A 24,581-nucleotide genomic window follows, 5' to 3' on the forward strand; every position below is an offset into this window, starting at 1 on the left:
CCGAGAGCATCTTGGACATACTCATTTCAGCCCAAAATGATTGACTTGACTGCACTGAACCAAGTACCCTTCTGCCAGGGCTCAGTGCTGAGCCTCCTGTGAAGCAGGTTTGGGGTCCAGGAACCACACTATGGCCTTTGCTCAGGCACTGGTTATTGGACTGAATGTCAGCCAGATTTTGGAAAGGATCTCGGCAAAAAAGCATTTTGAGGAAAAAGAAAAAAAGAAGAAAAAATAGCAACCCCAGGAACCTGTCCCCTCCCCAATTTCTTTCTCATGCTGAAACCCACAAGACATGATTAGAGAAAGAATAACTCAGGTCTGCTGGAAGCATCGGGGTTTCAACAATTGTTTCAGAATGAAACAGGCACTCTAGAAAATTTTCATAGAGCAGGCAGGAGGAGTCCAGTGCCCCCTGAACAGCCCTAGCCTGGTGAGCATGATTCTCCCTCTGGACACGGGGAGACCCAGATGTGAGCCCTGGCTTGGCATGAGGCACTTCCAGTTCAACAGACATTGGCCTTGAGAGAGGAAGGGAGGAAACTGGAGGCTTAGCTGGACCGTGAAGCCCATGAACAGAGAGCTCAGATGTGAGTTTACAGGACACTGTCCACGCTGTGTGAACTTCTCCTGTGGATACTCGAGCACGTCCTGTATGGGATGAGTTATGCTGGTGTTACTGCTGCACTGGAAGTGTCCACATTCATGGCAAACAGCCAGAAATTCCAGCTTTCATTTACAGCACACTGACTCCCCCATGGAACAGTTCTCCAGTGAAAACCTACATGAAAGAGTAGCCTAAATCATGCATCTGCTTAATCCAGGCATATTTCCAATCCACACAATCTGATCTGCATAGCACAGGCATCACCCTCAAACCAGTTAGTACATCCTCCTTCCCCTCACCTCTGCCAAAACTGTTTCCTGTCAAAAGCAATGTACTCTGAATTGGGCTCAAAAGTTTCAGGGAGAGCTTTTCATTCACTTCTAACTCAAAGCAGATTGGCACATGGGAAAATCCCACCGCTCTCTTGGGGTACAGGGTTCACTGACCCTCTGCCCTGCACCTCTGCACCCCAACTGCACCCTGCCTGTCCTCTCAGGGACTGAGAGAGCTGCACACACTCAGCCACATCTGGGTGACAGTGTGCCTTTCACACAGGGGGGTGCACACCCACTTTAAAGACTTTAAGCAACAGAGCATGCAACTTATCCCCAGTTAAATTCTCCCAGAAGCTAATTATCCTCACTGTTATCCAGCACTCCCCTTCTTGCACTAGTTAGAGAAGCATAGAGGTCAGCTCATCCTCTAATCTTGCCCTGTTTTCCAGTCCAGTGTTTCCATACACTACTTTTGATTTATTCAGCAATTTCATTTCCTCAGTGGCTTCCCTGAGCTTTCAGATAGACAGATCTCAAGGTACAGCCACATTAACAGTACAGTACTGACCTGCCATTACATTTGATGGGGTATTATTTAAAGAGAATTTCCCAGATGTAGCTAAAATCCCCATTTTCATCACTGCACATTAATCCCTGCAATAGCACATATAGCAACAGTAAATATATCCACAGCCCACGAGCTCAAAGCTCAAGAGGCCCCTACAATGATCACAGTTGTGCAAACAAGCCCCGTGGTCCTGCAGGTAAATCAGGTGTGAAACGTGCACCAGTTTGTCACACGCTGCTCCTGGGCTGGGGACAGAAACCCCTGCAAGAGCCAAAACCTGCCGAGCTCCCACTCAGTAGAAAAGGGAAGTGAAGGCCACGAGAATGGCACAAAGATGTTGCAGAGCATGAGCTGGCTCTGCCACACGAGTCCAGCACAGCCTGGACTTCGCTTTTGCTGAATGGGGCTGTTGGGAAGGTGGGAGGAAAAGGACAGACTCAGCTCCCCTGACGTGCCCTCGGCAGTAAATCTCCATGAAAGGGCTGGCTGGGGTTTCAGCAGGAGCGTGTCCCCAGCCCAGCCCTACGCGTGAGAGTGTGAATCACAGCATCAAGCTGTGATTTGGTTTTGAGTTTCCATCAAAGGTTTCACTAATAGGCGAATGAATTAGCTGAATGCTGGAAGTCACATACAGTTAAAAGTCAGAGCCCCATGGGAAGCTCAGGCTAAGAAACAAGGTCTCCTTTGACCGAGAAACCACAAGAAAACACATACAGCAAAATTCAAATATAAAAGCAAAGTGGAACATACGTTTGTTATTGTAAAGCAGCTCCTGTGAGCTCCACTAACAACTCTGCCATTCCAGCCTCTTTTTAATAAGAAAAAAAAAAAAAGAGGCAGTGAAAGTCACCACAATTTCAAAAGTTAAAACCCAGAGGAAAGTTGGGTCTCTGTACAGCTTTCCTGCTTTGAAGATGAGAACTGAGGAGGAGACCAGAACACACGGGCACAGGATGGGTTAGGGTTACACTGTGCCCACCGTTGTCCTCCACTTGGGAACTGGGGTTTTGTAGCCCTGGTCTACATTTGGATGCTGTACCAAGCTAAAAAGTTGGGTAATGTATTGAATTTTTACCATTACAGGCTAGGTTTGTGTTTGGACTGCTACCTCTATCCCAATCACTTCCATAAGCTCTTCACACAGGAACAGTCACTGCCTTTGCTACTGGATGGTCTCTTGCAGAGCCTTGACTGGAGCAGTTGGGTACAAATAAGCAGCTGTCCTTCAACTTTGGTGAAGAAGAGCAGGAAATCAAACATGCCTACCCCTCTCTGTGGCCTTAGTGACCAGGTGGACCTGCTAGATAGCAGGTGCATGGAAACTTCAGCTTTGTCCTTGTTATGCAGGATTTCCTTGGTGTTCTCAGCAACTTACATCCCTAAAACAGAAGCCTGAGTTTCTCTGTAATTAACAGCAAGCTGTAGGTTCTTCCCAAGAGTGACTCAAAACCACCTAAAACTGGGAGCCTACGCTTCTCCATGTGACTCCAGATGGTGCCTGAAATTAGATGATGTCATGAATGGCTTCTCTCTTCCTCCTCCTGGCAGACAAAGTAAATGCCCTATTGCATGTGGTGCATCTGGCCAGAGGTTTTATTAACCAGACTCTTCTTCTGCCATGCTTGGAGTGTACAACTGGTGCAGAGCTTTGTGCACAAACTCTCGGGGCTTGACACGTGAAGAAGAGGAAGCAGCATCAGAAAGATAAACCACAAGATAAGGCCTGGAGGATATGAGATCTGCTGGTCTGTAGCTTCAGAGCACCCAAAAGAAGAAACTTGCATGCAAAATGCAGTTTCCAAAAAAAAAAATATTGCAGGCCAACACTGTGCTGCAAAAACCAGCCAACATCTCTTCCTCCGGAAGGTTCAGCTGGTAATTACTCACATGGAGGGTTAATTTAATGGGAAATTCTTTTAAACTCAGATTTTTTTAAAAAATACATTGTATTTTAGAAAAGGTAATCAAAATAGTGGAAGACCAATTTAACTGCCTTGCAACCAATTGCCTTTAAGTCATGCAAACCTCCCTCAACACAGCACCCACCTTTTAAAAATCTCTCCTATTTCACTTTCTCTATTTGCATCTGACAAGATACAAAAGTTAAAATTCACTCAGGGGAAAGAAGGAGAAAGAAAAAAAAAAAGAAACTTCGAAGCCAAATAACTTCTGACATGAAAGCTTTGGATTTTACCAGCCTCCCCCAGTTTCAAATGTCATAAAACATACAGGTGCAACTATCTCATTGCTCAGCATCCATATGAACCTTGTTATGTTCAAGTGAACACAAATCCAACAAATACTTCCAGCTTTATAATAAACCTTCAGAAAGAAACTGTCCATATTTTCCCCAGATGCAGGAACAGCTGTGCAGAGGCACATCTGCTTGGGAAACTCATGAGGACATTTGAATTTATAGTTTTAGACCCTGAAGCTTGAAGGCAAATTATGATAAAACTAGGAATATTGGATCCTGCCCCCAACAGAAAATATAAATCCCTCTTTGATTGATATTGATTACAGGAAGGAAACAAATTATTAATATTTCCCCATGTCAAGAGAAACTCCTTCATTGCAGTAAATATCCAGTTGATAGGACTACCTTGGGAAGGTAAATGATACTGTATTTGTAAGCAAACTGAGAAAGGAGCAAGTGCTGATTGGCAAGATCATTCCTACATCCAGTTAGGTTCAAACACACCACAGAGGGCTACGAGCTTGTCAGACTCAAACTAAAAAGCCTGCATATATCGAGGTATGGCAAATGTGATTGCTATTTATTATTATCCTGCACCCTTTACTCAAATATCCACTCCATTCATGCAAGTCCAGCTCAACCAAAGTAAACAATTCCTTGATTTAACAATTTATGGCTTGATTTTAAAAGGGGCTGAGCCTGCAGGGGAATACTGAACATATGTTTGGAGTTAAGCACAAATCAACCCAGTGAAATTAGTGGTATTGATCACATGATTAAAATTAAGCATAAATGTCAATATTTCCCTGGTTCATGCAAGTCCTGAGTGTGTCAGGAACATCTGCAGGGTGCACCCCAACTTTGCTCAGGGAAAGCTGTAGCTGTGGCCAACGTGGCCAGGTCCACACATCATCCCCAGCACTATCACATCACCAGCCTGGCTTTGGCTTTCCTGCCCAGAGACATGGGCTGAAACGAGGGGGACATGAGGGAAACAACTGATGTGGCCCCAGAGGGCTGCGGCTCCAAAACCCTCGTTCACCGCCGGCAGGAGGACGTGGGGCTGCAGATCTGACACCATCTGCCACTTGTTTCAAATCTGAGTCTGGGAGGTCACTGAGCTACGACGAGTTGGAAAATCAGGCTTGATGTTTGTACATATTGAACCTCATGAAAAGCCTTAGTTTACACAGGAGAGTCTGTTGTCAAGGTAAAACGGGGCTCAGCTGGAATTCACGATAACCGGGCATCTTATGAGAGCTGGATCACAGGAGGTTTAACACATAGCCAAGGAAAGGTGACAAATACATTGCCCAAGCTCCTGAGCGTTCACAAGCTAATCCAAACCAACCTTCCAAACATCTTGGACTTCACCACAGTTCAGCTTCAGACTCTTCGAACGCATCCACAACCACGCCCAGGTTCACAGGGTCCTCCCCTTTCAGGGCCAGCCCCCAGCAAGCCCTTCAGAAATGAACTCGCTGCCACTTTTCCTCTAGGGAGATGTTCCCCAGTCCCTTACCTGGACCACGGGGTGGCCCCCGGTCGGAGCCTTGACGGCGCCGCGGCTGCCCTCGGTCTCGTAGTGGGCGCGGTGATGGGGCTTCGGCTGCACCTCGATCCGCAGCTCGTAGGAGCCAGACTGGCTGGACAGGGGCCACTCCAGGGGCGGGAGCGACTGAACAGGCAAACTGGGCAGAGAGAGGACACTCCAGTGAAACTCCTGAGCCCTTCATTTCTCAAAGCCCTGACCCCACCTCCCTCCCAGCGCCCCACCGCGGCTGCTCTTGCTGAACCATTTAGGAGTCTGCTATTAATTCCGACGACATTATGCTGTCCTGCTCACATTTGATTACAAACTCTGCTGAAATTCAGGGTGGGGACAGTAATTTCTGAGCACCCATCTCCATGCAGAAGAGAATATTTCTATTTCTTATACAGAAATACCTGTAGCAGTTTTATTTTTTAAAAGATCCCCCTCTTTTATCTAGTTTTTGCTATGTGTCCTAAACTTTGATCACAGAATACATATGGTGAAATATTAACTCCTTTTACCATTACCTACCAGTTGTGCAAATTAATAACCTTTATATTTCCATAAATATTAAAATGCACGTGAATAAAATGCTAAATATTCTTACCTGACACTAGTTTTCCTGTTACAAAAATACACAAGGGTTTATAACATGAAATGAATACACTGAAATGTACAACTAGAGCTTGCACCGGATTTCAAATTACTCTTATTTTGGGAGCACAAGCTGCTGCCAGAAACCAGTCTAGCGAGCCAAGGGAAGTCACAGCCTGTGTTCTTTCACTCAGAATTTGTGTTTAGCAGGTCGGGAGCAACCTGGAATAATGTCATTGAGGGGACAGCCTCGGTGCTGAGCAGGATGGCAGGGCTGGCAGGGTGGCAGTGGTGACTGGGAGCTGAGTCACACACTTGGCACCCTCGGTCCTGGCAGATTTGCATCCCTCGGGGTCCAGCCCTGCCACTGGCCCAGCCCTGCCAGACAATGGATGGAGCTGATGAGGGGAGTGCCAATGGCTGAGATTTGGGTTGAGGGACAATTAACAAATTAACCACCAACAGTAAATCACTCGGAGTTGATTGAACACTCAGTCTGACTTGAAGCAGTGTCCTCTATTTTGAATCAGGAATTATTTAAAGCATTTTCACCCTTGATGGAAATTTGTAAGTGACTGAATTTACAAAAGCAATCCCATCATTTTCTTTAAAAGCAGCAGGATGGCACCAGCATGTTCAGCCTTTGTCAAGGGCTGTCTGCAGTCTGCTATTGAGACAAATAATTTGGCAATTTGAATTTGCAGCGTACTGTGCTATCAGTGAACCATTTTGGTGATGTTTCTTCCAAATCCAGATTTATTCATCTCTCAGAATCATAATGGACTGGGCCCCCATTAACCAGTGCTGTCCCTGAGCACTTAGCTCTGATCTGCAGTAGGATCTGCCCAAGAAAACACTCCCTAGGGATCATCATGCATGACAGAGGACACCACACATGAGAAAACACATCCCCACAGGAAGGATGTACCTACCTGCAGATAGGGATTGCAGGCACCAGTTGCTTTGTCCAGGATGGAGGTACCAACAGAATTGATTCTGGGGCTGAGTTTCTCCTGTCCTCCTGCTCACAAGGCCCGTGGAAGTCAACAGTCTGAAAGACGTGACATGAAATGCTGTTTTTGTGGGAAGACATTGATGAAGGATCAGGGCTGGTTTTCCAAATTTTCGTGGGAACACCACAGGAAGGATCCGTAGGAAGGCTGCTCATAGCATCCATGGAAAGAGGAGCGCTGGCCAGCTGTGTGTAAGTAACTGAAGAGTTGTCTTCTCTCAAGGGGATGCGAGGAGAGGATTGTGGAGAGGGGGTCCGTGACTGCCGTGGAGAGGTGGAAGGCAGCTGAGTGCTGTAGAGCTCAGTGCAAGAGTACCTCCGTTTTGCACCTGGTGATGAAGACCTTGAGTTGGGACGGGGTGATGGTGAATGTCGTCCCAAGCAGGTTTCCTCCGTGATGCTTGTTCGTGGTGACATTATTGGAGAGGTTCTAGGAGAATAATGAGTATGGATGTTTTGAAACTGTGGACAAAGGTCATCACTAGGACCATTATTTGGTGAAACACATGGTGACGTGCAAGGAGATACATTTGTCTCTGAAATGAAACTTGCAGAGGAGCCGCTACTAGCTGGGCTCAGACACAGTGGTTCTCTGTAGCCCTCAAAGCCAGGGACAGGCAGGGTAACCCTTGGGCTAGTGGTGGCTGAGTTTGACTGATGTTCTACCAAAAGAACATCTGTGTCTCTGCTGCGGAAGGGACCCCCTGAATGAACCAGTTCATGATATGGAGTAATTTCAATCCTAGGGCTCGGAGCAGAGGCCCCTGCAGCGTTGGCAGGGTGTGTAGGTGTTGTCCCTATGCTACTATCTGGCTGTCCATATCTGCCCATGGGATCTGCAGAAAGGCTAGGAAAAGGCAGGGGGCATGGCTTGAGGCCACAGTCCAAGACATCATGAGCGTATGTAACTCCAGAGGGTGGGCTGTTGGTTTTATGTGGAGTCGGTTCTTCTGGAAAAAGAAGGGTCTCTTTAAGACTATAAATATTATTACAGAAGCTGAGCAATCATGGATTTAAAAAAATGCATATTTATAAACTGGTTGTGATCTGGTATTAGCTTAATATTTGTTTAACTCTTTTTAACTGCAGTTAATGCTTGTGAAAAGTACTGGATTAGCAGCCAGGGAAGTTCAAGTGCTCAGAGCAGGTGCAGCATGGACAGAAGCACTGCAAACACCTCCACACTGCCTGAGCCTGACCTAGAGGGATCACCTGGAAGGGTCAGCAGTGTGTCAGCCTCTCTGCCCATGTCAGTGCTGGCCCTCCTGCTCTTTCGGCCAAATACACCCCTTGGCAAACTGGGGCGCTGTGACTTTGGTCAAATTTTGTTAACTAGGAGCTGGCCTGAGACCATCACATCACAAAATCACTTCCAAACAGGTCTCTGTAAAACCAAGAGGTTGAGGAACAGCTTTTGGTGAAGGGAGAAAAACCTTTCTTACACAGCCAAGCTCTTCAAGAAACCAACCAAAGCTGAGCTCAAACTATTAAATTAAAAAGCCAGTTCTGTGTGATGATTTGTTTGGCTCCATATAATGTCAGTAAGTTTTGGTGACAGGTTTCACATAAGAATGCACCAGATGATCAGAAAACACATTCACAAGTATTTGTTAGAAAAGAGAGATAGAAAGGATCCAGCCCCATGGTTACAGGCAATCACATTCCAATTCCAGCCCAACTGGCCAGAGAGGGATTATAAAACACAGAGTAACAGAGAAGTGCTCAGTGCAACCCTCTCCTGGTGCAAAAAAATCTTCAGTTTTCAGATTCTCATCTTGCAAACTATGCCCAACTTGCAGGGCACAGGGGTGCTTCCAGGCAACACAGAATTCCCACCAGCATCACTGAGCCCGGTTCTGATCTGATCCCAGAACCCCATCAGGTGCTTAAAGCCAATGGCATCCAAGAGAATGGAGTCATGCCAGGTATCCCCAGGACAGACCACGTGCATCAGCTCCTGGAGCTTCCCCAGCCTGGGAGCTGAATAATATTCGTCATCACACAAAAGCATGCAAAGTACTGTCAGGATTTTAATATGTTTTTAAAGCTCTCAACATATCCAGCAGGAAATAGCTGAAAGAGCTCCACAGTTTGGGATTATGGGCACAGGTCAGTATGTGCCACAGGTGAAGAGGGTTTCATTTAAATATTTAAATAGCTGTTCCAGCATTTTCTCTAACTCCTACATGACACGAGAAAATAATGTCGGGCATAATGCCAGGTAGGAGCTGACTGTGCTTTCTGCAATGGCTGCAAAAGTGAAACTTTTACAGGGAGAGAGATTTTTACTTAATTTCAGGGGGTTTCTGTTTGTTTTCAGGAACTGCTGAGCCTTCATGTTTAGAGGGAAACCCCAAGAGCCAAGCAAACAAACCAACACACAGAATGCCTGTGACAGGAAAGGAGATGCACAGGAGAGTCCAGCCTGCAGATTTCTCAAGGTTCCCTCTGGCTTTTAATCCCAGCACGCAGCTGTTTTGGGGATGGGAAAACAGCAACCGAATTCTGAGCCGAACATATTTTTAGCATCGTTGATTTCAGAGCTTTGGCACTCACAGGAATAGTGTGTCATCCCCATCAGTCAGATCTGACACATCAAGCCCAGATATTGATGCTGAGATTCACTTTTAATAGAACTCGTCACGCCTTCGGCATCAGCAGAGTAACACACCCCCCCCCCAGACATGCAAAACATCACTCCCACTGCTCTAGGCACAACCCCCCCGATTCCAGCTGATGCAAGGGAGCAAAAACAGCACCAAACACAGTGAGGCTTGGTGCCAGGGCTTAGGGCAGGATGTGTGCAGTGACCAGCAATTGCAGAAAAACTCTCCAGGTTGAACAGCTTCACGTCAAGGAACGGGCAACCCTTTCAACACACCCACAGCTAAAGCTGCCCCCATCGAACACTTAAACTGCTTTATCTGTGCCAGAAACACAGACAGCAGGTAAAGAACTAAAACTCCTCAGAGTATCATCAGCAAAGCCAGTGTAGGTAGATTCATGTCGAAGGATATGGGAAAAGCAAACATGTATTTCTATTTGCACATGTAATTTTTAAAGTCTTCTGAATAACAAACAAACATCACCACCCACAGTATCTGCCCACTAAAAACTGGGTTTTAGATAACCTACATTTTCTTTGCTTATCCCTGTAATATTGTGTTTAAAAGAGCACTTTCACCCTTGGCATTCACCCTCCCAGAGGATCCACGCTCCAGATATTAATCACAACGTTTACACACAACAGCAAGCCACAGCGTGCCCTTGCCTTCACGGGAAGAGCTCCACAGAGCTCCTTGGTCCTGCAACCGGGACAGCTCACCCAGGCCACAGCCCCCGGCCGAGCAGACACCCACAGCTTCTGGACAGCAACAATATTTACTTTCCCCCCACATGGCAAATTCATCAATAAAGCAGGACCGTGGGCAAAGCTGCAGACAAAACCTCAGGGAACAGCTCCAGGCAGCGATGCCCAGGGGCTGCGGCTCAGGCAGGGGAGAGGCTGCCGGCCCTGACTCATCGGCACGGCTTCGTCAGGAGCCAGGCTTGGGGGGTTTGGGGAGGTCTCCTGAGCGAGTCCCAGCCCTGCAGAACTCCAGAGGTACAATGAAATCACTGTCCCGGCTGCTGCTGCCCACGCCGGTGACGTCACGGTCTGTCACCATGGAGACGGCGGTGATGCTGCAGCTCTGACCTCACCGGGGAGGCAAAAAGGGGCACAGGGGTGAAACGGCAACTGCTGCTCTCAGAAATAAACGGCTCTGCGACCGAAATCAGGAGAAATTCTGCTTTTTGCTTCAGCAGGAGGGGACTGGCTACTCTGCTCCTGGCCAAGTTGGCTAAGGCAGGCTGGAGTTAGGAATCTGCTCCAGGAGAGGACAGACCAGAGCCAACACCCCAGCCTCCCCAGGCAAGGAGCACCACCAGGAGTTTGCTTTTGTAAACAGGGTCAAGCTCCTGCGTTTGAGAGGGGGCAGACAGGGGGAAGATGCTCCCCAGAGGTGCAGGTTTTGCACCCAAGGCTGTGACGCCTTCAACAGTTCATCCATTCCTGCACATTGCATCCCAAAACACAGACTGAAATACTCCAGCAAAGAACTGTCCTCTTCACTGCTTTTGTGATGGACATCTCAGCAAACACCACAGCAGCCTCAGCACAGCTCCCCTGCATGGGCAGTTACAGCACTTTCCCATCTCCCTTCACTCAGGCATTCCCAGCCTGAGGTTTCACTGCTGAATCACCCTCTGATTCAGTACCAAAATATCCTTCTGGTTTGACAGTGGGTTAAAAGAAAGCAAGTTTCTCACCCAGACAGCACTGACACCTCCTCACATTCTCTTTCAGCTTTACTGTCAGCAAACAGCCTACCCTGCATCACTCATATCCCTTACCTAGAACAGTCTGAGCCCCCCAAGCCCCCTAGGATCCCACCCAAACTGCCTCCAAGCTGTCAGCTCGCTTTTCCCCTTTTTTTTCCATAGCATTTACCCGGTTGCTAGTTCACAAAACCACCTCTCCCTCTCTCTCCCCACAACAGGGAATGGAAGCAGAACTACTGTATTGCAAATAACCAACAAACCAGCTCCTCTAGACAGGTCCAGGAAGGGTGCAGGCAGCTCCCCCAGCCCTCTGGAAGCTGGGCAGCCTGCCCAGGTGGGTACCCTCAGGACTGCCCTTAGAACCCAAGAGTGAAATCACAGGTGGAAAAGATCAAGGGATTTAAGTTTCAAAGGATTCAAGCCTTGATCTATAAAACTCCTTTTCACATACCTCTGAGAGGCAGAAAGGAAAACCCTGCTGGTCCTGCCAGGATCCAGAGATCCCTGAAGCCCAGGACCACACCAGTGTGTGCATAGGCGGCTCTGTGAGGACCACCCTCCCCTGCTTTAAAACAAGGCAGTTACTTCAAAGTCATCCAGTCAGCCAAATATGACCTTACCAATTAGCATGAAATTAGGGAATAAAAGATCACCCAAGCAACTGCATTCCATGCTGGGTTTATCCAAACCATCATCTAGGAAAAGCTAAAGATAGACACGTGCAGGACAAGGGAGGGCAGGGGCTGAAGTTTGGTTTTGACCTCACATCCTCTTGCTGCAGTGCAGCTCCTGGGATTTAAATGGAGTTCCTTATTTGCATAAGTAAAAGAGCCAATTTTTTTCTTAATTAACTTGCTCATTGTCATTTGAAGGGACCAGTGCAGAGCTCTTTTGCATTTTTCAAAAGCCGGGTTGTCTGTTATTTACACAAACTGCTTGGAAGCTCCAAGTGAGAGCTGGTTTCCTGAGTGAAATCTGGAATTCTCTGCTAGATGTGCATATTTGTTTCTTTATGGCAGGGCTGAACACTGCCTCCTGTGTTCCTGAGCCAGGACCCAGCTGCAGGCACTTTCAGTTTTTTCCCTTTTAATAGCTTTGCATCTGGGAATAAAAAAAATGAACAGGCAAATTATACAGGGCTTCACACCTACAAGACGTGGCAATGTCCCTGGGAGCCTGTCTACATACAAACAAGCATTTAGAGGAATATTAATATTTATGGATGCTCCCTGCTTCCCCTCTCTGTGTTATATATACACAGACTTTGTAGATTCATATCACCAGATGCAATGTAAGAGTCTGCTGAGCTACAGCAAGGGCTTGAGCCCACGAGAAAATACTCTTTCCCATCTGCAGTCTCACCTGTTGTCTCAGGGCAGGATTTTGTCTGGAATCTTATTTAAGGATAAGTTTTGGTTGGATTTTCAAAACACCTCTCAGAGGATCAACTCCCAGAAGGGTTAACCTCAAAAATTAAAAATTATGTGACAGCTTTACCTGTCAGCAGATCATCACAGAGTGAACACCACAAAACTACATGAAGGAAGCTGCTGAAGCAGAGCAGCTTTTCAGTATTTTGTCTCTCATAGTGGCCAACAACAGGTATTAGGGAAGAATACACAAAGCAGTTATCAGAACTTACTCATCAGAGAGCTCTCCTTGTAGGAGCTCATTTTTAAATGCTCATTAACTCTCTGGCAATCTTCTGCACGGAGAAACAAAGATATGCAGCACCTGCCATGCTTAAAATAAGCTAAAACTTGGAATATCAATAGCAACACCTGCACAGGTAACTCTCAAGGGAATGCATCTAACACTTTATTTTAAAAGGAGACAGAAAACTTCCTCAATGGCTAAGTGAAATCCCAGCTTCAATTTAACAGCACAGGATACCTGCCCTGCCCACACTCCCCAAATCCTGTTCACCTGGGCACACGGAGTTCAGCAGGTGTTTCTCATTTGCAAATGCTGAGAAGATAATTGCTAATTAAAGTCTGGCAAGTAAGGGGAGAAGGCCTAGGGAAAAGGGCACTTTGTACAGCACTCCTGCTTTTGAAAATGGTTGGCTTAGAGAGGAATATTTAATATTAATAATATTGACTGTAGGACTTTTATTTACCCTTCTTTTCCCTGCTGCTTTTATAGCAGTTCCATGCTCCTGTTGTCTCAGGCACGCTTAAGCACTACTGAACACCAGCCACTTTCAGCAACGATATTTCTGGCATTGCCATGGCAACAAGTTGTGATATAGGTCCTACTTTTAAAACACAAGTTTGGGTGGATACTGCCAAATCCCAACCTTTAAAAAAAATTCCTATCAGAAATAAACTTTCATCCCAGTCCATTCCTAGAGCCTCAAATTTCCTTTCCCCTCCCCTTTATTTTTTTTTTTTTAATTTAAAAAACCCCTTTTAGCATGCTCAGAGAGATTTGTTATTAGAGGACTTGTCGTGAGCAGTGGGTGGAGCAGCCCAGGCCATGAGGACACCAGAGCCTCTTTCAAACCAGCTCTGAATGTAGGAACTAGCCTTAAGTGCTGGGATCCACAGACACTCCTATGGTTTTGGTTCCACTTTGAATCCTCCTCTGAAAAGGCCCTGTTTTCTCAACTGCAGTTCAGACGAGGCCAGAATCGCACATGAACAATGAGCATCATTTACCACCGGCATGTGGATAAAGTCCTTCCTCAAAATGTGAACATTTTCTGTTCTCATGTAAACATGCTTTAATCTTTTCTACATTAAAGGTCACGGATGTATACTGGATTGCTTACAGACTCTAGCTGGTGCCTTTTCAAAGCCAGGGAGAATGTTCTCCAGATTACAATGCTGGTATATATGGTTGTGATTTTTTTTTTTATGCTAATGATTTCCATATTTGGAACAAACAAAATTACTACTAATTATGGTTTCCAGTAATTCAAATGTGGAGAAAGCAGGCTCAAGAAGGAAGTTACTTCTACAACAAGCATATACTGCTCTGCATTTATGTGGTTTGAAGATTAAACTTTCTACACTCCGCCTACGTACTATTATATTCTGTAGAACTTCCCACTTAAGGCTTCACAGCAGTACTGCTTACTATATAGATGTGAACAATTCAGCATCTGAAGCTTTCACTGAGATTTAATGTATTTTCATTAAAATCACTGACCATCGTAGATATATTTTAGCACAATTTGATCTACTTGAAAGAAAATTCAGCTTTGTGCATCTGATGACATTAACCAGCCCGAGCTTTGATGCTGGTGCACATCTGTATATTTAAACAAGGACACAAAGAATAAACCTCACTAATAACTCTGTTTCATTAATGTTACCATGAGGCCTCAAAGGTCTCATCCGGCACCATCCTCCAGGAACACAACATCTCTCTTCAGATGCCCTAGAGAAATGCCACCTGTCCACCGTGCAGAATCCAAATGAATGTATCTTAGGAACAATATCCCAGCAATTCATTCCTCTGGGTCCTCTTTCTTTCAGCTTTTTCTGGTTTACACATATTTTATAGGTAAGGAAGTATCACTTTTTACTATCATCAACAGATAGAATTATCATTTAGGAAGTCAGGGAGCACTTGGCATGGTGCTTTTAATATCACAGCATAAGCTCAGAGAAGTAGAAGAGTCTGCAGATCTTTTTTTTCTTAGTTTTAACTTAGGCTTATGGTGTTTGGACCCAAACTAGAAACCAGATCTACCCAGCTCCCTGCCATCCAAGCAGGAGGCTCAAACTCGTGGCAGGTAATTAACTCCTCGGGACTCTAAGCCCGAATGCCTGAGCGGCCTTTTTGAGTTTCCAGAACACGCTCTAGCACGATGACGATGATGGTCACAAGGCGACCAACTGAGCCGAACTCCTTTGCCTCGCCTTTGGCAGCTGCGCTCATTCCCGGGTGCAAAACTTTGGGACCAACAGGAGCTCCCACAGCCGCTTTCAGACAGCGCAGCACGGGATGGGGACCGAGCAGTGACCGCCCGCAAGCACCTGCCGGGCAAAGCAGCCCCGCCAAACCCGAACCGCCCGGCCCCGACCTGCGCCGGGCCCGCCGAGCAGCGCATCGCCGGCACCCACCGCCCGGCCCCGGGCAGGACAGGTCAGGGCAGAGCCCGGCGGTGCCCCCCGAGGAGCTGCCGAGGGCGCAGCAGCGCCCGGCCCGGCCCCGCCGCCCCGTCGGGGCGCGGCCGCGGCTCCTCCTCGGCGGCTCCTCACCAACCTTCGATCGGCTTCAGGTAGTCGTAGTCGAAGAGGATGGAGAAGTCAAACTCCTCCTGCGGGCTGCCCGGCCGGGCCGTGCCGGGGCCGTGCCCGGGGTCCCCGTCCTGCGGGCCGGGCTCGGGGGCCGGGGCGCTCATGGCGGCAGCGCCCGCGGGCAGCGGCGGAGCGGAGCGGAGCCCGCCCGGTGTCGAGGGCACCCCGAGTGCAGCCGCCGCGACCCCCGGCGGTGTCCTTCCAAGTGCGAGTGCGGAGGAGTCAGAGGGCAGGAAATAAAAGAGGAATAAAGCTGGTAAAACAACAACAAAAAAACCCCAAAAAAGCTGTGCTGGCGGAGGGCGCGGCGGGCGCGGGTGCCCCCGACGGCGGGTGCGGGCGGCGAGCCCGGCGGCGGCACACGAGGGGCCGAGCGGTGGCAGCTTCCTGCTCCGGGCAGCCACCTGCCGCCGGGGCCGCCCCCGGGAGGAGGAGCCGGGACCGGCCCGGGCAGCACCGCACCGGCCCCGCCGCACCGGCAGCACCGCACCGGCAGCGCGGCCCGCGGGGGTCGTGATGGGAGCGAGGAGGAGAGGGTCTGAGGTCAGGGGAGGTGGCAAGGACATGGAAGAAGCAGGGCTGCGAGGGAAGTAACAGGCCTGCCCAGGCATGGGAGCCCCAGAAATGACACCCTGTTGGGTGGGCATCTCTGCCCTGCTACCCCATGTGGGGCATTACTTGCTGCCTCGCACTTGGCACTCCTCCTCAGCAGTCAAGCCCCTTTCTGTTGAGGTTTCCAGGGTCTCCAGCAGCTCCAGGCAGTCCAGGTGCTGCCCTTGCCTTCTCCAGGCTTCATTAGTGATGAACCATGTGCTCCTGCCTCCCATTGCAGGCTGCAGCCAGGGCAGCAGCAGGCAGGTTTCTGCAGTCACAGGCCTTAACTGGAGCACCCTTAGAGACATCAAGTCCATCATGCACAAAGCCTCTGTTCTCCTCCTGCCTTGCTTACAAACAGCATTTCAGAGAATGGGCTCTCTCCACGTTCCCTGCTGACCACACTGCTGGTGCTGCCAGCTTGCCCAGGTCCCCTCAGCCACCTCCACCACATTGACTCTATTCATCAGCATCTTTCCCTGGCCCTGCACAGGGTGCTGGTCGCTGCCTCCAGGCAGCCTCCTGCCCCTCCGATGGCTGCTACAACCACCAGTGACTTCACTCGTGGGTAACTGGAGACCCTAAATTTGTGTGTTCAGAGGATCTGTGGTCAGAAGGCTGTTCCCTTGCACATACCTGTTTGTATGGTGCCCTTTATTAGTGTACAGATGGCTGTCATCAGGTTTGCGAGTTTGAAAAATGCTCTTAGTCTGTAGACAGGGCAGGGAGGCAAAGGCAGGGGGACCAAGATCATTAAAAAAGTATTTTGGTGTTTACTTCAGCTTGTTTTTATTTGCTAAGCCTGTCAGCACGGCAGCATTAACTACATGACAAATCTGACCCCACATTACTTGTCTAAGTTCACAGAAAGTCTGTTTTAGAGCACACATGAACCAGCATCTCCTCATTTGGGCTTATACCCTGTCACCTTTCTCATTAGTGTGTCCAGCCAATTAATGACAAATTGCCTTCTCGTCACACTCTTTTGCTCTATCCTTTGTAGTCCAGAGGGCAAGAACTCAGGCTTTTCCTACAGTTTGAAATCAGTTTCAACATTGAGCTTCTACTGGCCCAGTACTGGCCAGTCAGCCATGGGAGTTACTGGGAGGCATCAGAGGCACCTGTGGGTGAGGAGAAACACCACATAGGGCTGGAGCTGAAAGGGGAGTCAGGGGGCAGCAACACCTGCTGTGGGGCTGCAGGAAGGCAGACGGGCAGCAGTCACACTGGAATCAGGCCTTGTGGCAATAATTTGTCACTAGGAAGTGCCAAGGGATAGAGAAACCTGACTGTCAGAAAGGGCAAGTGATCCTGCAGATGGGATGTGCCAGGGTGTTTACTGAGGTATTTACAGAAGGAGGTGGTGAGCTGGAAATAGGGGGAACCCTGCTGGTATATTCACAGAATCAACTCTATACATTCACTCCATACGTTTCCCACTGAAGAGCAATTTAAATGGAGCAATTTAAAAGCCATTGTTCCAAATTCACAGCGCTAGATTAGTAAGTGATGTCAGAGCTGTCAATGCCAAGCTTTAACGCAGTGGAGACTGAAAGGATAACATTTTTTCTCATTAATGCATAATATACATAGTAACACAATGGCTTCCTTGGATCTAACTACTTGAACTTTCTCCTGCACACACTGCCAAAGCCACCCGGGATGGAGCTTTGCTGGGTGCCAGTGGCCAGCACACAGCCCTGCAGGGTGTGCACACGTGTGTGAGCAGTGTGGAAGGACCATAGGCTGTGTCCAGCCCTTGGCCACATGATGCTGCTTCCTGACTCCTGCTCCTTGCTCCGCGCTGGAGCAAGGGACTGCTGGAGCCTGTTTTGGAAAGGATCCAGTGCTCGCTCTGTGGTTGAGCTGGAGACCACAGCTCAAGGCTACCTCATCTGCCGCAGAGATTCCCAGCCTACACGAAGCGCTGGCTCTGCAGCTCCGGAGTGTCTCCCTCAGACAGAGCCGGGGCTCTGCTGCCGCCGGGACAGACGGGGGAGCCGGAGCAGCCGGTCATTAGCGGTCTTGGGACTGACATCCACAAATGAGGCCACCCCAGAAAGCTGCACATGGGGTTGAGCTCTTACCCTCAGGAACGTGAGGCTCCTTGGGGAACTCGTGCTGCTCTGTCTGAGGGCTTGATTTGTTCTGAATTGTTTAAGCATATATTAAATTGGACTATTTATATCTGTTGTACAATGATCCTTACCGTGTGCTGAGTGCTGGCCTTTTATCATTGGCCCTTCTGTTTAAAATTCATTAGGAAAACCAAATATACTTGCTGATCTTGGCTGAGCATTAAAGAGAGCTGTCACCCTTGCAGCTAACAGCACACGGAGCACAATTGGAGAGCATCAATTGTATCAACCACAAAAAGAAACTATATGAACAATAACATTGGGCTTTTAAAGTGACACGTGGGTGACTGGCAGGAGAGCATTGGGAAACGACCCCAACTCCTGCTCAATCTTTATCCTATCCTTTATTTCCAAGCTTGCCTGCAATCAGTTAAGCATGTGAAGTTTCAAACTTATCCCCAACTACTCCTAGAATTAGTAATACTCCACAAATGGAAAATGTACCTTTTGCTTTCCAAAACGACCATGTCATGCGAAATAGTTTCGCTGCTAATACACGTAATCATAAATTCTGACACTGGCGAGGAATTAGGGCGACAAGACAGCAATGAGAAAAGTGTTAGAGAAATGTAGGAATTAGCTCAGCTTATAGGATTCAACTTTTTTTGCCCAGCAGACAACTTGACAGATGTCAAGGAGCAAGAGCGACCAGGCATCGATTGACTGGATTCCCCCCACTCCCTCCTGCAGCTCTCAGGGCACGTAAGGACACTGGGCCCATAGGATCACTGTGGCATAACCTGTAGGAATAACAGTTTCCACATGCTCCGAGTGCACAGAGATGTGAGTTCTAATGCTCTACACTGTGGGCTGCGTTTGAATCCATCAATGCATTATTTCAAGGAGAAATGGTACAAATGCACGAAATACAGATCTGGCCTAAATATTAGAGGTGCATGAAGCAGCTGCAGAATTCAGTTCAAGGGACAGGTGTCATTTCTGGAACCCTCCAAATGCTGTGTTGTTTAGTTTAGACCAAAATCAGGCTCTCAAGCCCATAATGAGAATAAAACATTGTAAATGGTTTTAGCTGTTAATAACTACATAAGTGACAAATACTACCCACAGTCTGTCATTAATAATTAACAATGAAAAAAAGGCAGGGAAGCTACTAGACTTAAATAGACTGTGGGCTCTTCAGCTCAATACACACACTCAGAAAAATCATCTGGCCACTCCAAATCAAGGGGAAAAACCCAAACAACGTGACCAACACTTCCCAATGCTTGTTTTCCATTAGGGCTGGAGTGGAAGGCTGGAATACAGTGTCCAAAGACAGGAAATACTGGTTGGTTTCCCTAAATATCAATCTTTCTCATATCAGAAACACTTTCTTTCTACAAGGACCCTCCATGTATTTCTCCTGTTACCGCTATCAGAAGGCCAACATGGCCCCAACTGTTGGCCCCTGGTCACAGCTCCACTTGGGCTCACAGCACCCACTGGAGATCTGGGAGTCAGCGTTAGCTCCTGGGTTTTATTCTGTAAAGCTTTGTCATGAGCCAAAAAGGTGTTTCAAGAACTGAAGCAAAGTCTGTCCTTGGCAGCATTAACAAAAATTGCAGCCACGTATACTTGCAGCAGGCTCCACACAGAGCAGAACTGGAAATACATTGTGCTGCCATTTCAGGGAACTGGAGAATGGAAGGAGTCCTTTTCCACATAGTTGGATCACTGCTTGCCTTTGGCAGGGCTATGCCTCAATAAACTTTAAAAGTATGTGAATACTGGACTGCCCAGGTACTAGGGGACAGGGAATCCAAAAACAAAGCTAAGAAAGAGTAGTTTCTAGTGTAATACAAACTGTGACTTAAAAAGTACTTAACATATTTCTCAGGGTTTAAATGTACTCCAAATGTAATTTATCATTTATTGTTTTCATTTCATTTTGTTATTGTACTGTCCCACTGTATTCCCTGTACCAATAACTTCACTACAGCAAGGGATCAGAGGATGCCCCAAGCTGAAGAAAGTTTTATATGATCTTCTCAGAGATATGGTGACTGTGCTAATTATTATGTGGCCCCACACAAAATGTAATTTAAACTGAATCTGTAATACTGGTATACTTTCATTTTAAACCTTTTAACAGCAAAAGAGGTAAAGTGGATTAAGAATGCTGCTTGTCTATTTAGCAGCTAAAACCCAAAGAAAATATGAGTCAATGCTGTCTTAAAAATCTAAGTGTTCTAATGGTGTATGTGGCAGGCATTAGAAATTTAACAGGCAACTAAAACTTGCACGTGGACTGAATCCAAGCTCTTTAAAATGAGCTCAGACTGTGAGTGACTAGTTGCTTGGTCTGGAGTGTGGGGAGTGCTATTAGAGAAAAAAAAAGAAGGGAGAGAAAAGGGAGAAATATCTGGTAGTTCCTCTGAGAGGCACACATGCACACACACTGCTATTCAGTTTTGGGGTGAGGCTGAGTCAGAGATATTACCCCCCAATTTCAGGCTTAAAGTGGTTTGGCAATAAAGGACAATGGAAAAATTGCTCATATCTCTATGTTCCCATTAGGTTCTGAAGTCTGCTGTGCAAACCAAAGGAATGCACATATCATAGTTTAAAAAAAAATAGATTAAGCCAGTAGTGGAAAAGAAGTTCTAGGATATTATTATCCTTGGCTATTTTTAAAAAAAAAGAATGATGAAACATTTCACTTAGAATATCTACTGGAATGTTATAAAAGAGCGCTCCAGTTATGTCAGTGTCCCATCTGTGAATGTGATTCCTACCCTGTATGAGAGACTCTGAAATCATTTGCTGACTGTAGCTGGTAACTGTGTCCCACAGGACAGGCTGACTGATAGAAAGGGGCTGCTTCAAGCATTCACAGATGTGAGATCATAAGATGACACAGGGACTCATGGTCACCTGGTCAAAATCCCTGCTGCGGCTGACCCTTGCAGAAGCACAGCTTGGGGAGCAAAACTACTGAAGCAGCTTTTTGCTGGCAGGGTTTTAGGCTATGGAGAGCCTTCATTCCTCAGTCCGAGCCTGCTCTAATCATAAAAGGGGATGAGGACTTAAAATTATTAACACATCATCATTTACACACCCTGTATTAATAAGACTCTTACACTTTGTTGTGGGTGCAGAAATCCTCCCAAAGCCTGAGACTGATCCCAAAAATGTCATGTGCTATTAACCCCTTGCTGCTTTTCCTTCGTGGAAATGTTGGGAGCAGCCTCGTTACACGAAGGCAAGTCAGTGGCAGGGTCTGCTCCAATCACCCCTGCACCACTGATAGAAGCATTTTGCATAAAAGGGAAAAATACCTTCTGGGACCCAGGAGCATCTCTAGCCTCTGTGGTGCAACTGACTGCACTGCTCAGCTGGCTACTGTGATCTCAAATATTTGACCTGGAAATAAAAGTAAAAAATCAGTGCTTTTCATTTTGGGCTGTGACTGCAGGGCTCTGGGGAACAGATAGCTGCACAGCACTGGAAGGAGTTGTGGTGCTGTCGCTGGAGAGCTGCCCTGTGCTTTGATCCACTCCTATCCTGTGGCAGGTGAAAGCAGGATCACTGAGAAGAGCAAGAAGTCTCCTCATTCCCTTTGCTGCTCTCTGCAGCAAAATAACTTCCACAGGGTGTTGTGAGAGTGACTAAGAACAGATGGAGCACTCAGGAGAGAGAGAGTTTTGTCTGGAGAAAGCAGAGGAGACACGAGGCAGGGCAATGGCCTGATCCTAAGGCGGTATAAAGCCACTCAGAGTCTTTCCATTGGCTTGTCCGAGAATTGGAGCTCTCGGATGATCCCCTTTGGGTGTAGGTGTTAACAAGTGTGTTTTGGCAGGTACCCGGGGAGCTCGCTACGCGGGCAGGAGAAAACAAACAGCCGCTACTAAGGGCCCTTCAAAGGCAGCCCTGCGGTACTCGGCTCGTCCCCTGGATCCCGCACACCCTCCGCCGGCCCCGGGCGGCTCTGACTCAGCGGCCGAGCGGCGGTGCCAGCGCGGGCGGGGGAATCGAGGATGGAGCGGGTGGATGGAAGAGCACTTCCCTACTCCACCTCCTGCCCCTTCTCCTCGGCCCGGCAGCCCAGTCAAAACTCAACTCACCTGCGCCTGCCACCCGGCCGGCGGGCTCAGCGCACCCCAAGCACCCCGGGGGAGCGGCCGGGCCGCCCGGGCGGGGGCTGCGGGGCCCGGCGGGGGCACCCGGGCTCGCTGGTCCATGGGTGCGATACAGGAGCCGGGCTGCGGGCGGCCAGGGCTTTCCTCGCGCGGAGCATCCTCCGCACGGATCGCCCGCTGGTGGCCACGCCGACCCCGAGAGCCCCCTCCCCAACACTGCCCGCAGGGGTGTCCCCTGCCCCGTTCCGTGCGAGCCTGCAGCCCCCTCCGCCTTCCCTCGCGTGGCCCTCCCCACGGGGCCCGCGGAGGATGCCGGAGGAGCCGCAGCCGCCCCGTCCCCGAGCTGGCAGCGGGGAGACCGGCGCTGCGGAGGGGGGTCGTGGCTCGGGTCGGGGCGGCCGCGCGGGGGGCGAGCACGGGGCTGACAGCGGGACAGGCTCCTCCTCTCGCCGCGCTTAACTCTTGCCTCCACCGGCCCCGCACAGCACGGCCGGAGCCCCCCGCCCCGAGCCCCCTCCCCGCTGCTCGGCTCTTCCGCGCCCGCCCCGCGGGGGCACCGACCCGGCGGGACCCGCGGGCACCGCGCGGGCGGCGCGGCCGCGCAGCCCCGGCCCGGCCCCTCGAGCTCCACCGGGCCCCGGGAAGCCGCTGCGACGCCCCGGGCCCCCGACCTGGCAGGCGGCGGAAGGGTTAAGCGGCCGGGTTAGTCAGCGAGACTCCTGGGGTGATGGCTTGGAAGAGGAGAGTCCCTCTGGCTGGAGTTTAAAGGAGGCTCCTCCAGACAGATTTGTACCGCCGTGGCGGAGCGCTTCAAACCAAACCAAACATAAAGCCAGTCCAGTCCCTTCCCCGAGGGACTTTCTTGCCATGAACCCCCTCTTGCCCACCCAGCCCGCGGTCGGACAAACCCCCGGGCCAGGGAGGGACCTGCCGAGCCCCGGGGAGGGGAACGCACAGGGGGGCACACACAGCACACAGACACCGCAGCAGTCAGACCCTACCTTGATCCATAGACCTCATGATGTGGTGGTAGTGTACCAGCCTGCAGGCAGTTTCTCGCTGCATCGGGAATTAAAAAAAAAAAAAAAAAAAAAAATCAATAGCAAGAAAAAAAATATTAAAAAAAAAAAAAGGAAAAAAAAATCTTCTTTAAACCATGTTCAACGAGTGTCGCCCGGACAGAGGGAACCCCTCTTGCTCGCCTCCTTAGTGAGTGTTTGGAGGTGCAAAGAGGGATCCGAACTGGGCTGAGCTTGTTCCTGAAGTGAAGTCAGTTCTCTGCTCTGAGATGAGGGTTACTAGAGAGGGAAAGGCCACTTCCTTTCCTGCTCCGAGTGTTTATAGTCTTTGAATGCTGTAAAATAACGGGATTCCCTCACTGTTTCCTCCTGTTTATCCCAGTGCCATGGAAACCCCTGGATCGCCTCCATCTCCCAAACTGAGGGCTTTCCTGCAACTTCACACTCAGGAATCCATGACGTCTCCCAGCTCCGGGCCAAGGCAGCTCTGCGGCTTTCTCAGTCTGCAGCACAAGCACTTAATTGTTGAGCAGAAAGTTAGAGAGCGAGAAAGAAAGAAATATGGATGATGTTAAAAATCCCAGTGTGTGCTTTTTAAACAAAACTTGCAGGAACTGCAAAGCCTTTCAAAGCAACAGGGCTTCTGTGCAGAAGTTTTCCTTCTTCCCAGCAGAGACAAGCTCAGGCTCCTACTGCCTCTACCTTTGAATAAATCATTCAGAAAAGCAAAGTCCACAGCTTATATTTATGTCTTTTAAATTCACCAGCACCCTATTAATACCCATCTTATTACTGGCACCGGTTTTGGCTTTTAATTACCACTGGCTCAATTCTTCATACAAAGAAGAAAAGAAAAATTAAAGATCAGTGTATCTGTTTAGTGGTGTTCCACAGAACTTTCTCTGTTCCTATTTTTAGATCAATTTAGAAGAGAGAGGAGCAACCCCATGGATTTCCACCGATACACGTGGAGCTTAACAAGAATGAAATAGCCAAGGAAGCCTCCGAAACCAAGACAACCCGTGTGTGTTTACACGTCCTATGTATAAACAGGAAAATAAAGCAAAAGAAAACAGGAAAATAAAGTCAGAGATGTCATGAACTGCTGCTGTCTCACAACGTATAGTTTTCACTATACTAAGGAGCATCTGCCTCTCGATTCGGTGCTGAGCTCAGGATCTCCGTGCAACTGCACTTGCACAGTGTTTTTTCCAGCAGAGATGAAGAGGTCACATATATAAACGATTCTCCGGGGAGCGAGGCAGCTCTGCTGCCCCTCGGGGTGCGCGGCGAGCCGGGTGGCTGCCGGGGTCAGCCGGAGCCCCGGGCTGAGTCACGGCAGCGGGACTTGGCCGTGCTGCGTGCGGAGGGGTGCCTGGCACCCGCACCGC

General features: G+C 48.7%; 1 protein-coding gene across 1 annotated transcript in view; it reads right to left on the bottom strand.

Annotated features, from left to right (window-relative positions):
• NFATC2 (nuclear factor of activated T-cells 2) overlaps positions 1 to 23,236 on the bottom strand; it is an 84,831-nt gene extending 61,595 nt beyond the window's left edge. The window contains exons 1-3 of the mRNA XM_017815355.1: positions 23,173 to 23,236; positions 6,708 to 7,737; positions 5,170 to 5,338 (exon numbers count right to left, since the gene is read on the bottom strand). Of these exons, the coding sequence (XP_017670844.1) occupies positions 5,170 to 5,338; positions 6,708 to 7,737; positions 23,173 to 23,236 (1,263 nt within the window). The remainder of the gene's footprint in view (positions 1 to 5,169; positions 5,339 to 6,707; positions 7,738 to 23,172) is intronic.
• Between the last annotated feature and the right edge of the window lie 1,345 nt (positions 23,237 to 24,581).

This window comes from Lepidothrix coronata, unplaced genomic scaffold (genome assembly GCF_001604755.1).
Source record: "Lepidothrix coronata isolate B3197 unplaced genomic scaffold, Lepidothrix_coronata-1.0 Scaffold49, whole genome shotgun sequence".
Taxonomy (NCBI): Eukaryota; Metazoa; Chordata; class Aves; order Passeriformes; family Pipridae; genus Lepidothrix; species Lepidothrix coronata.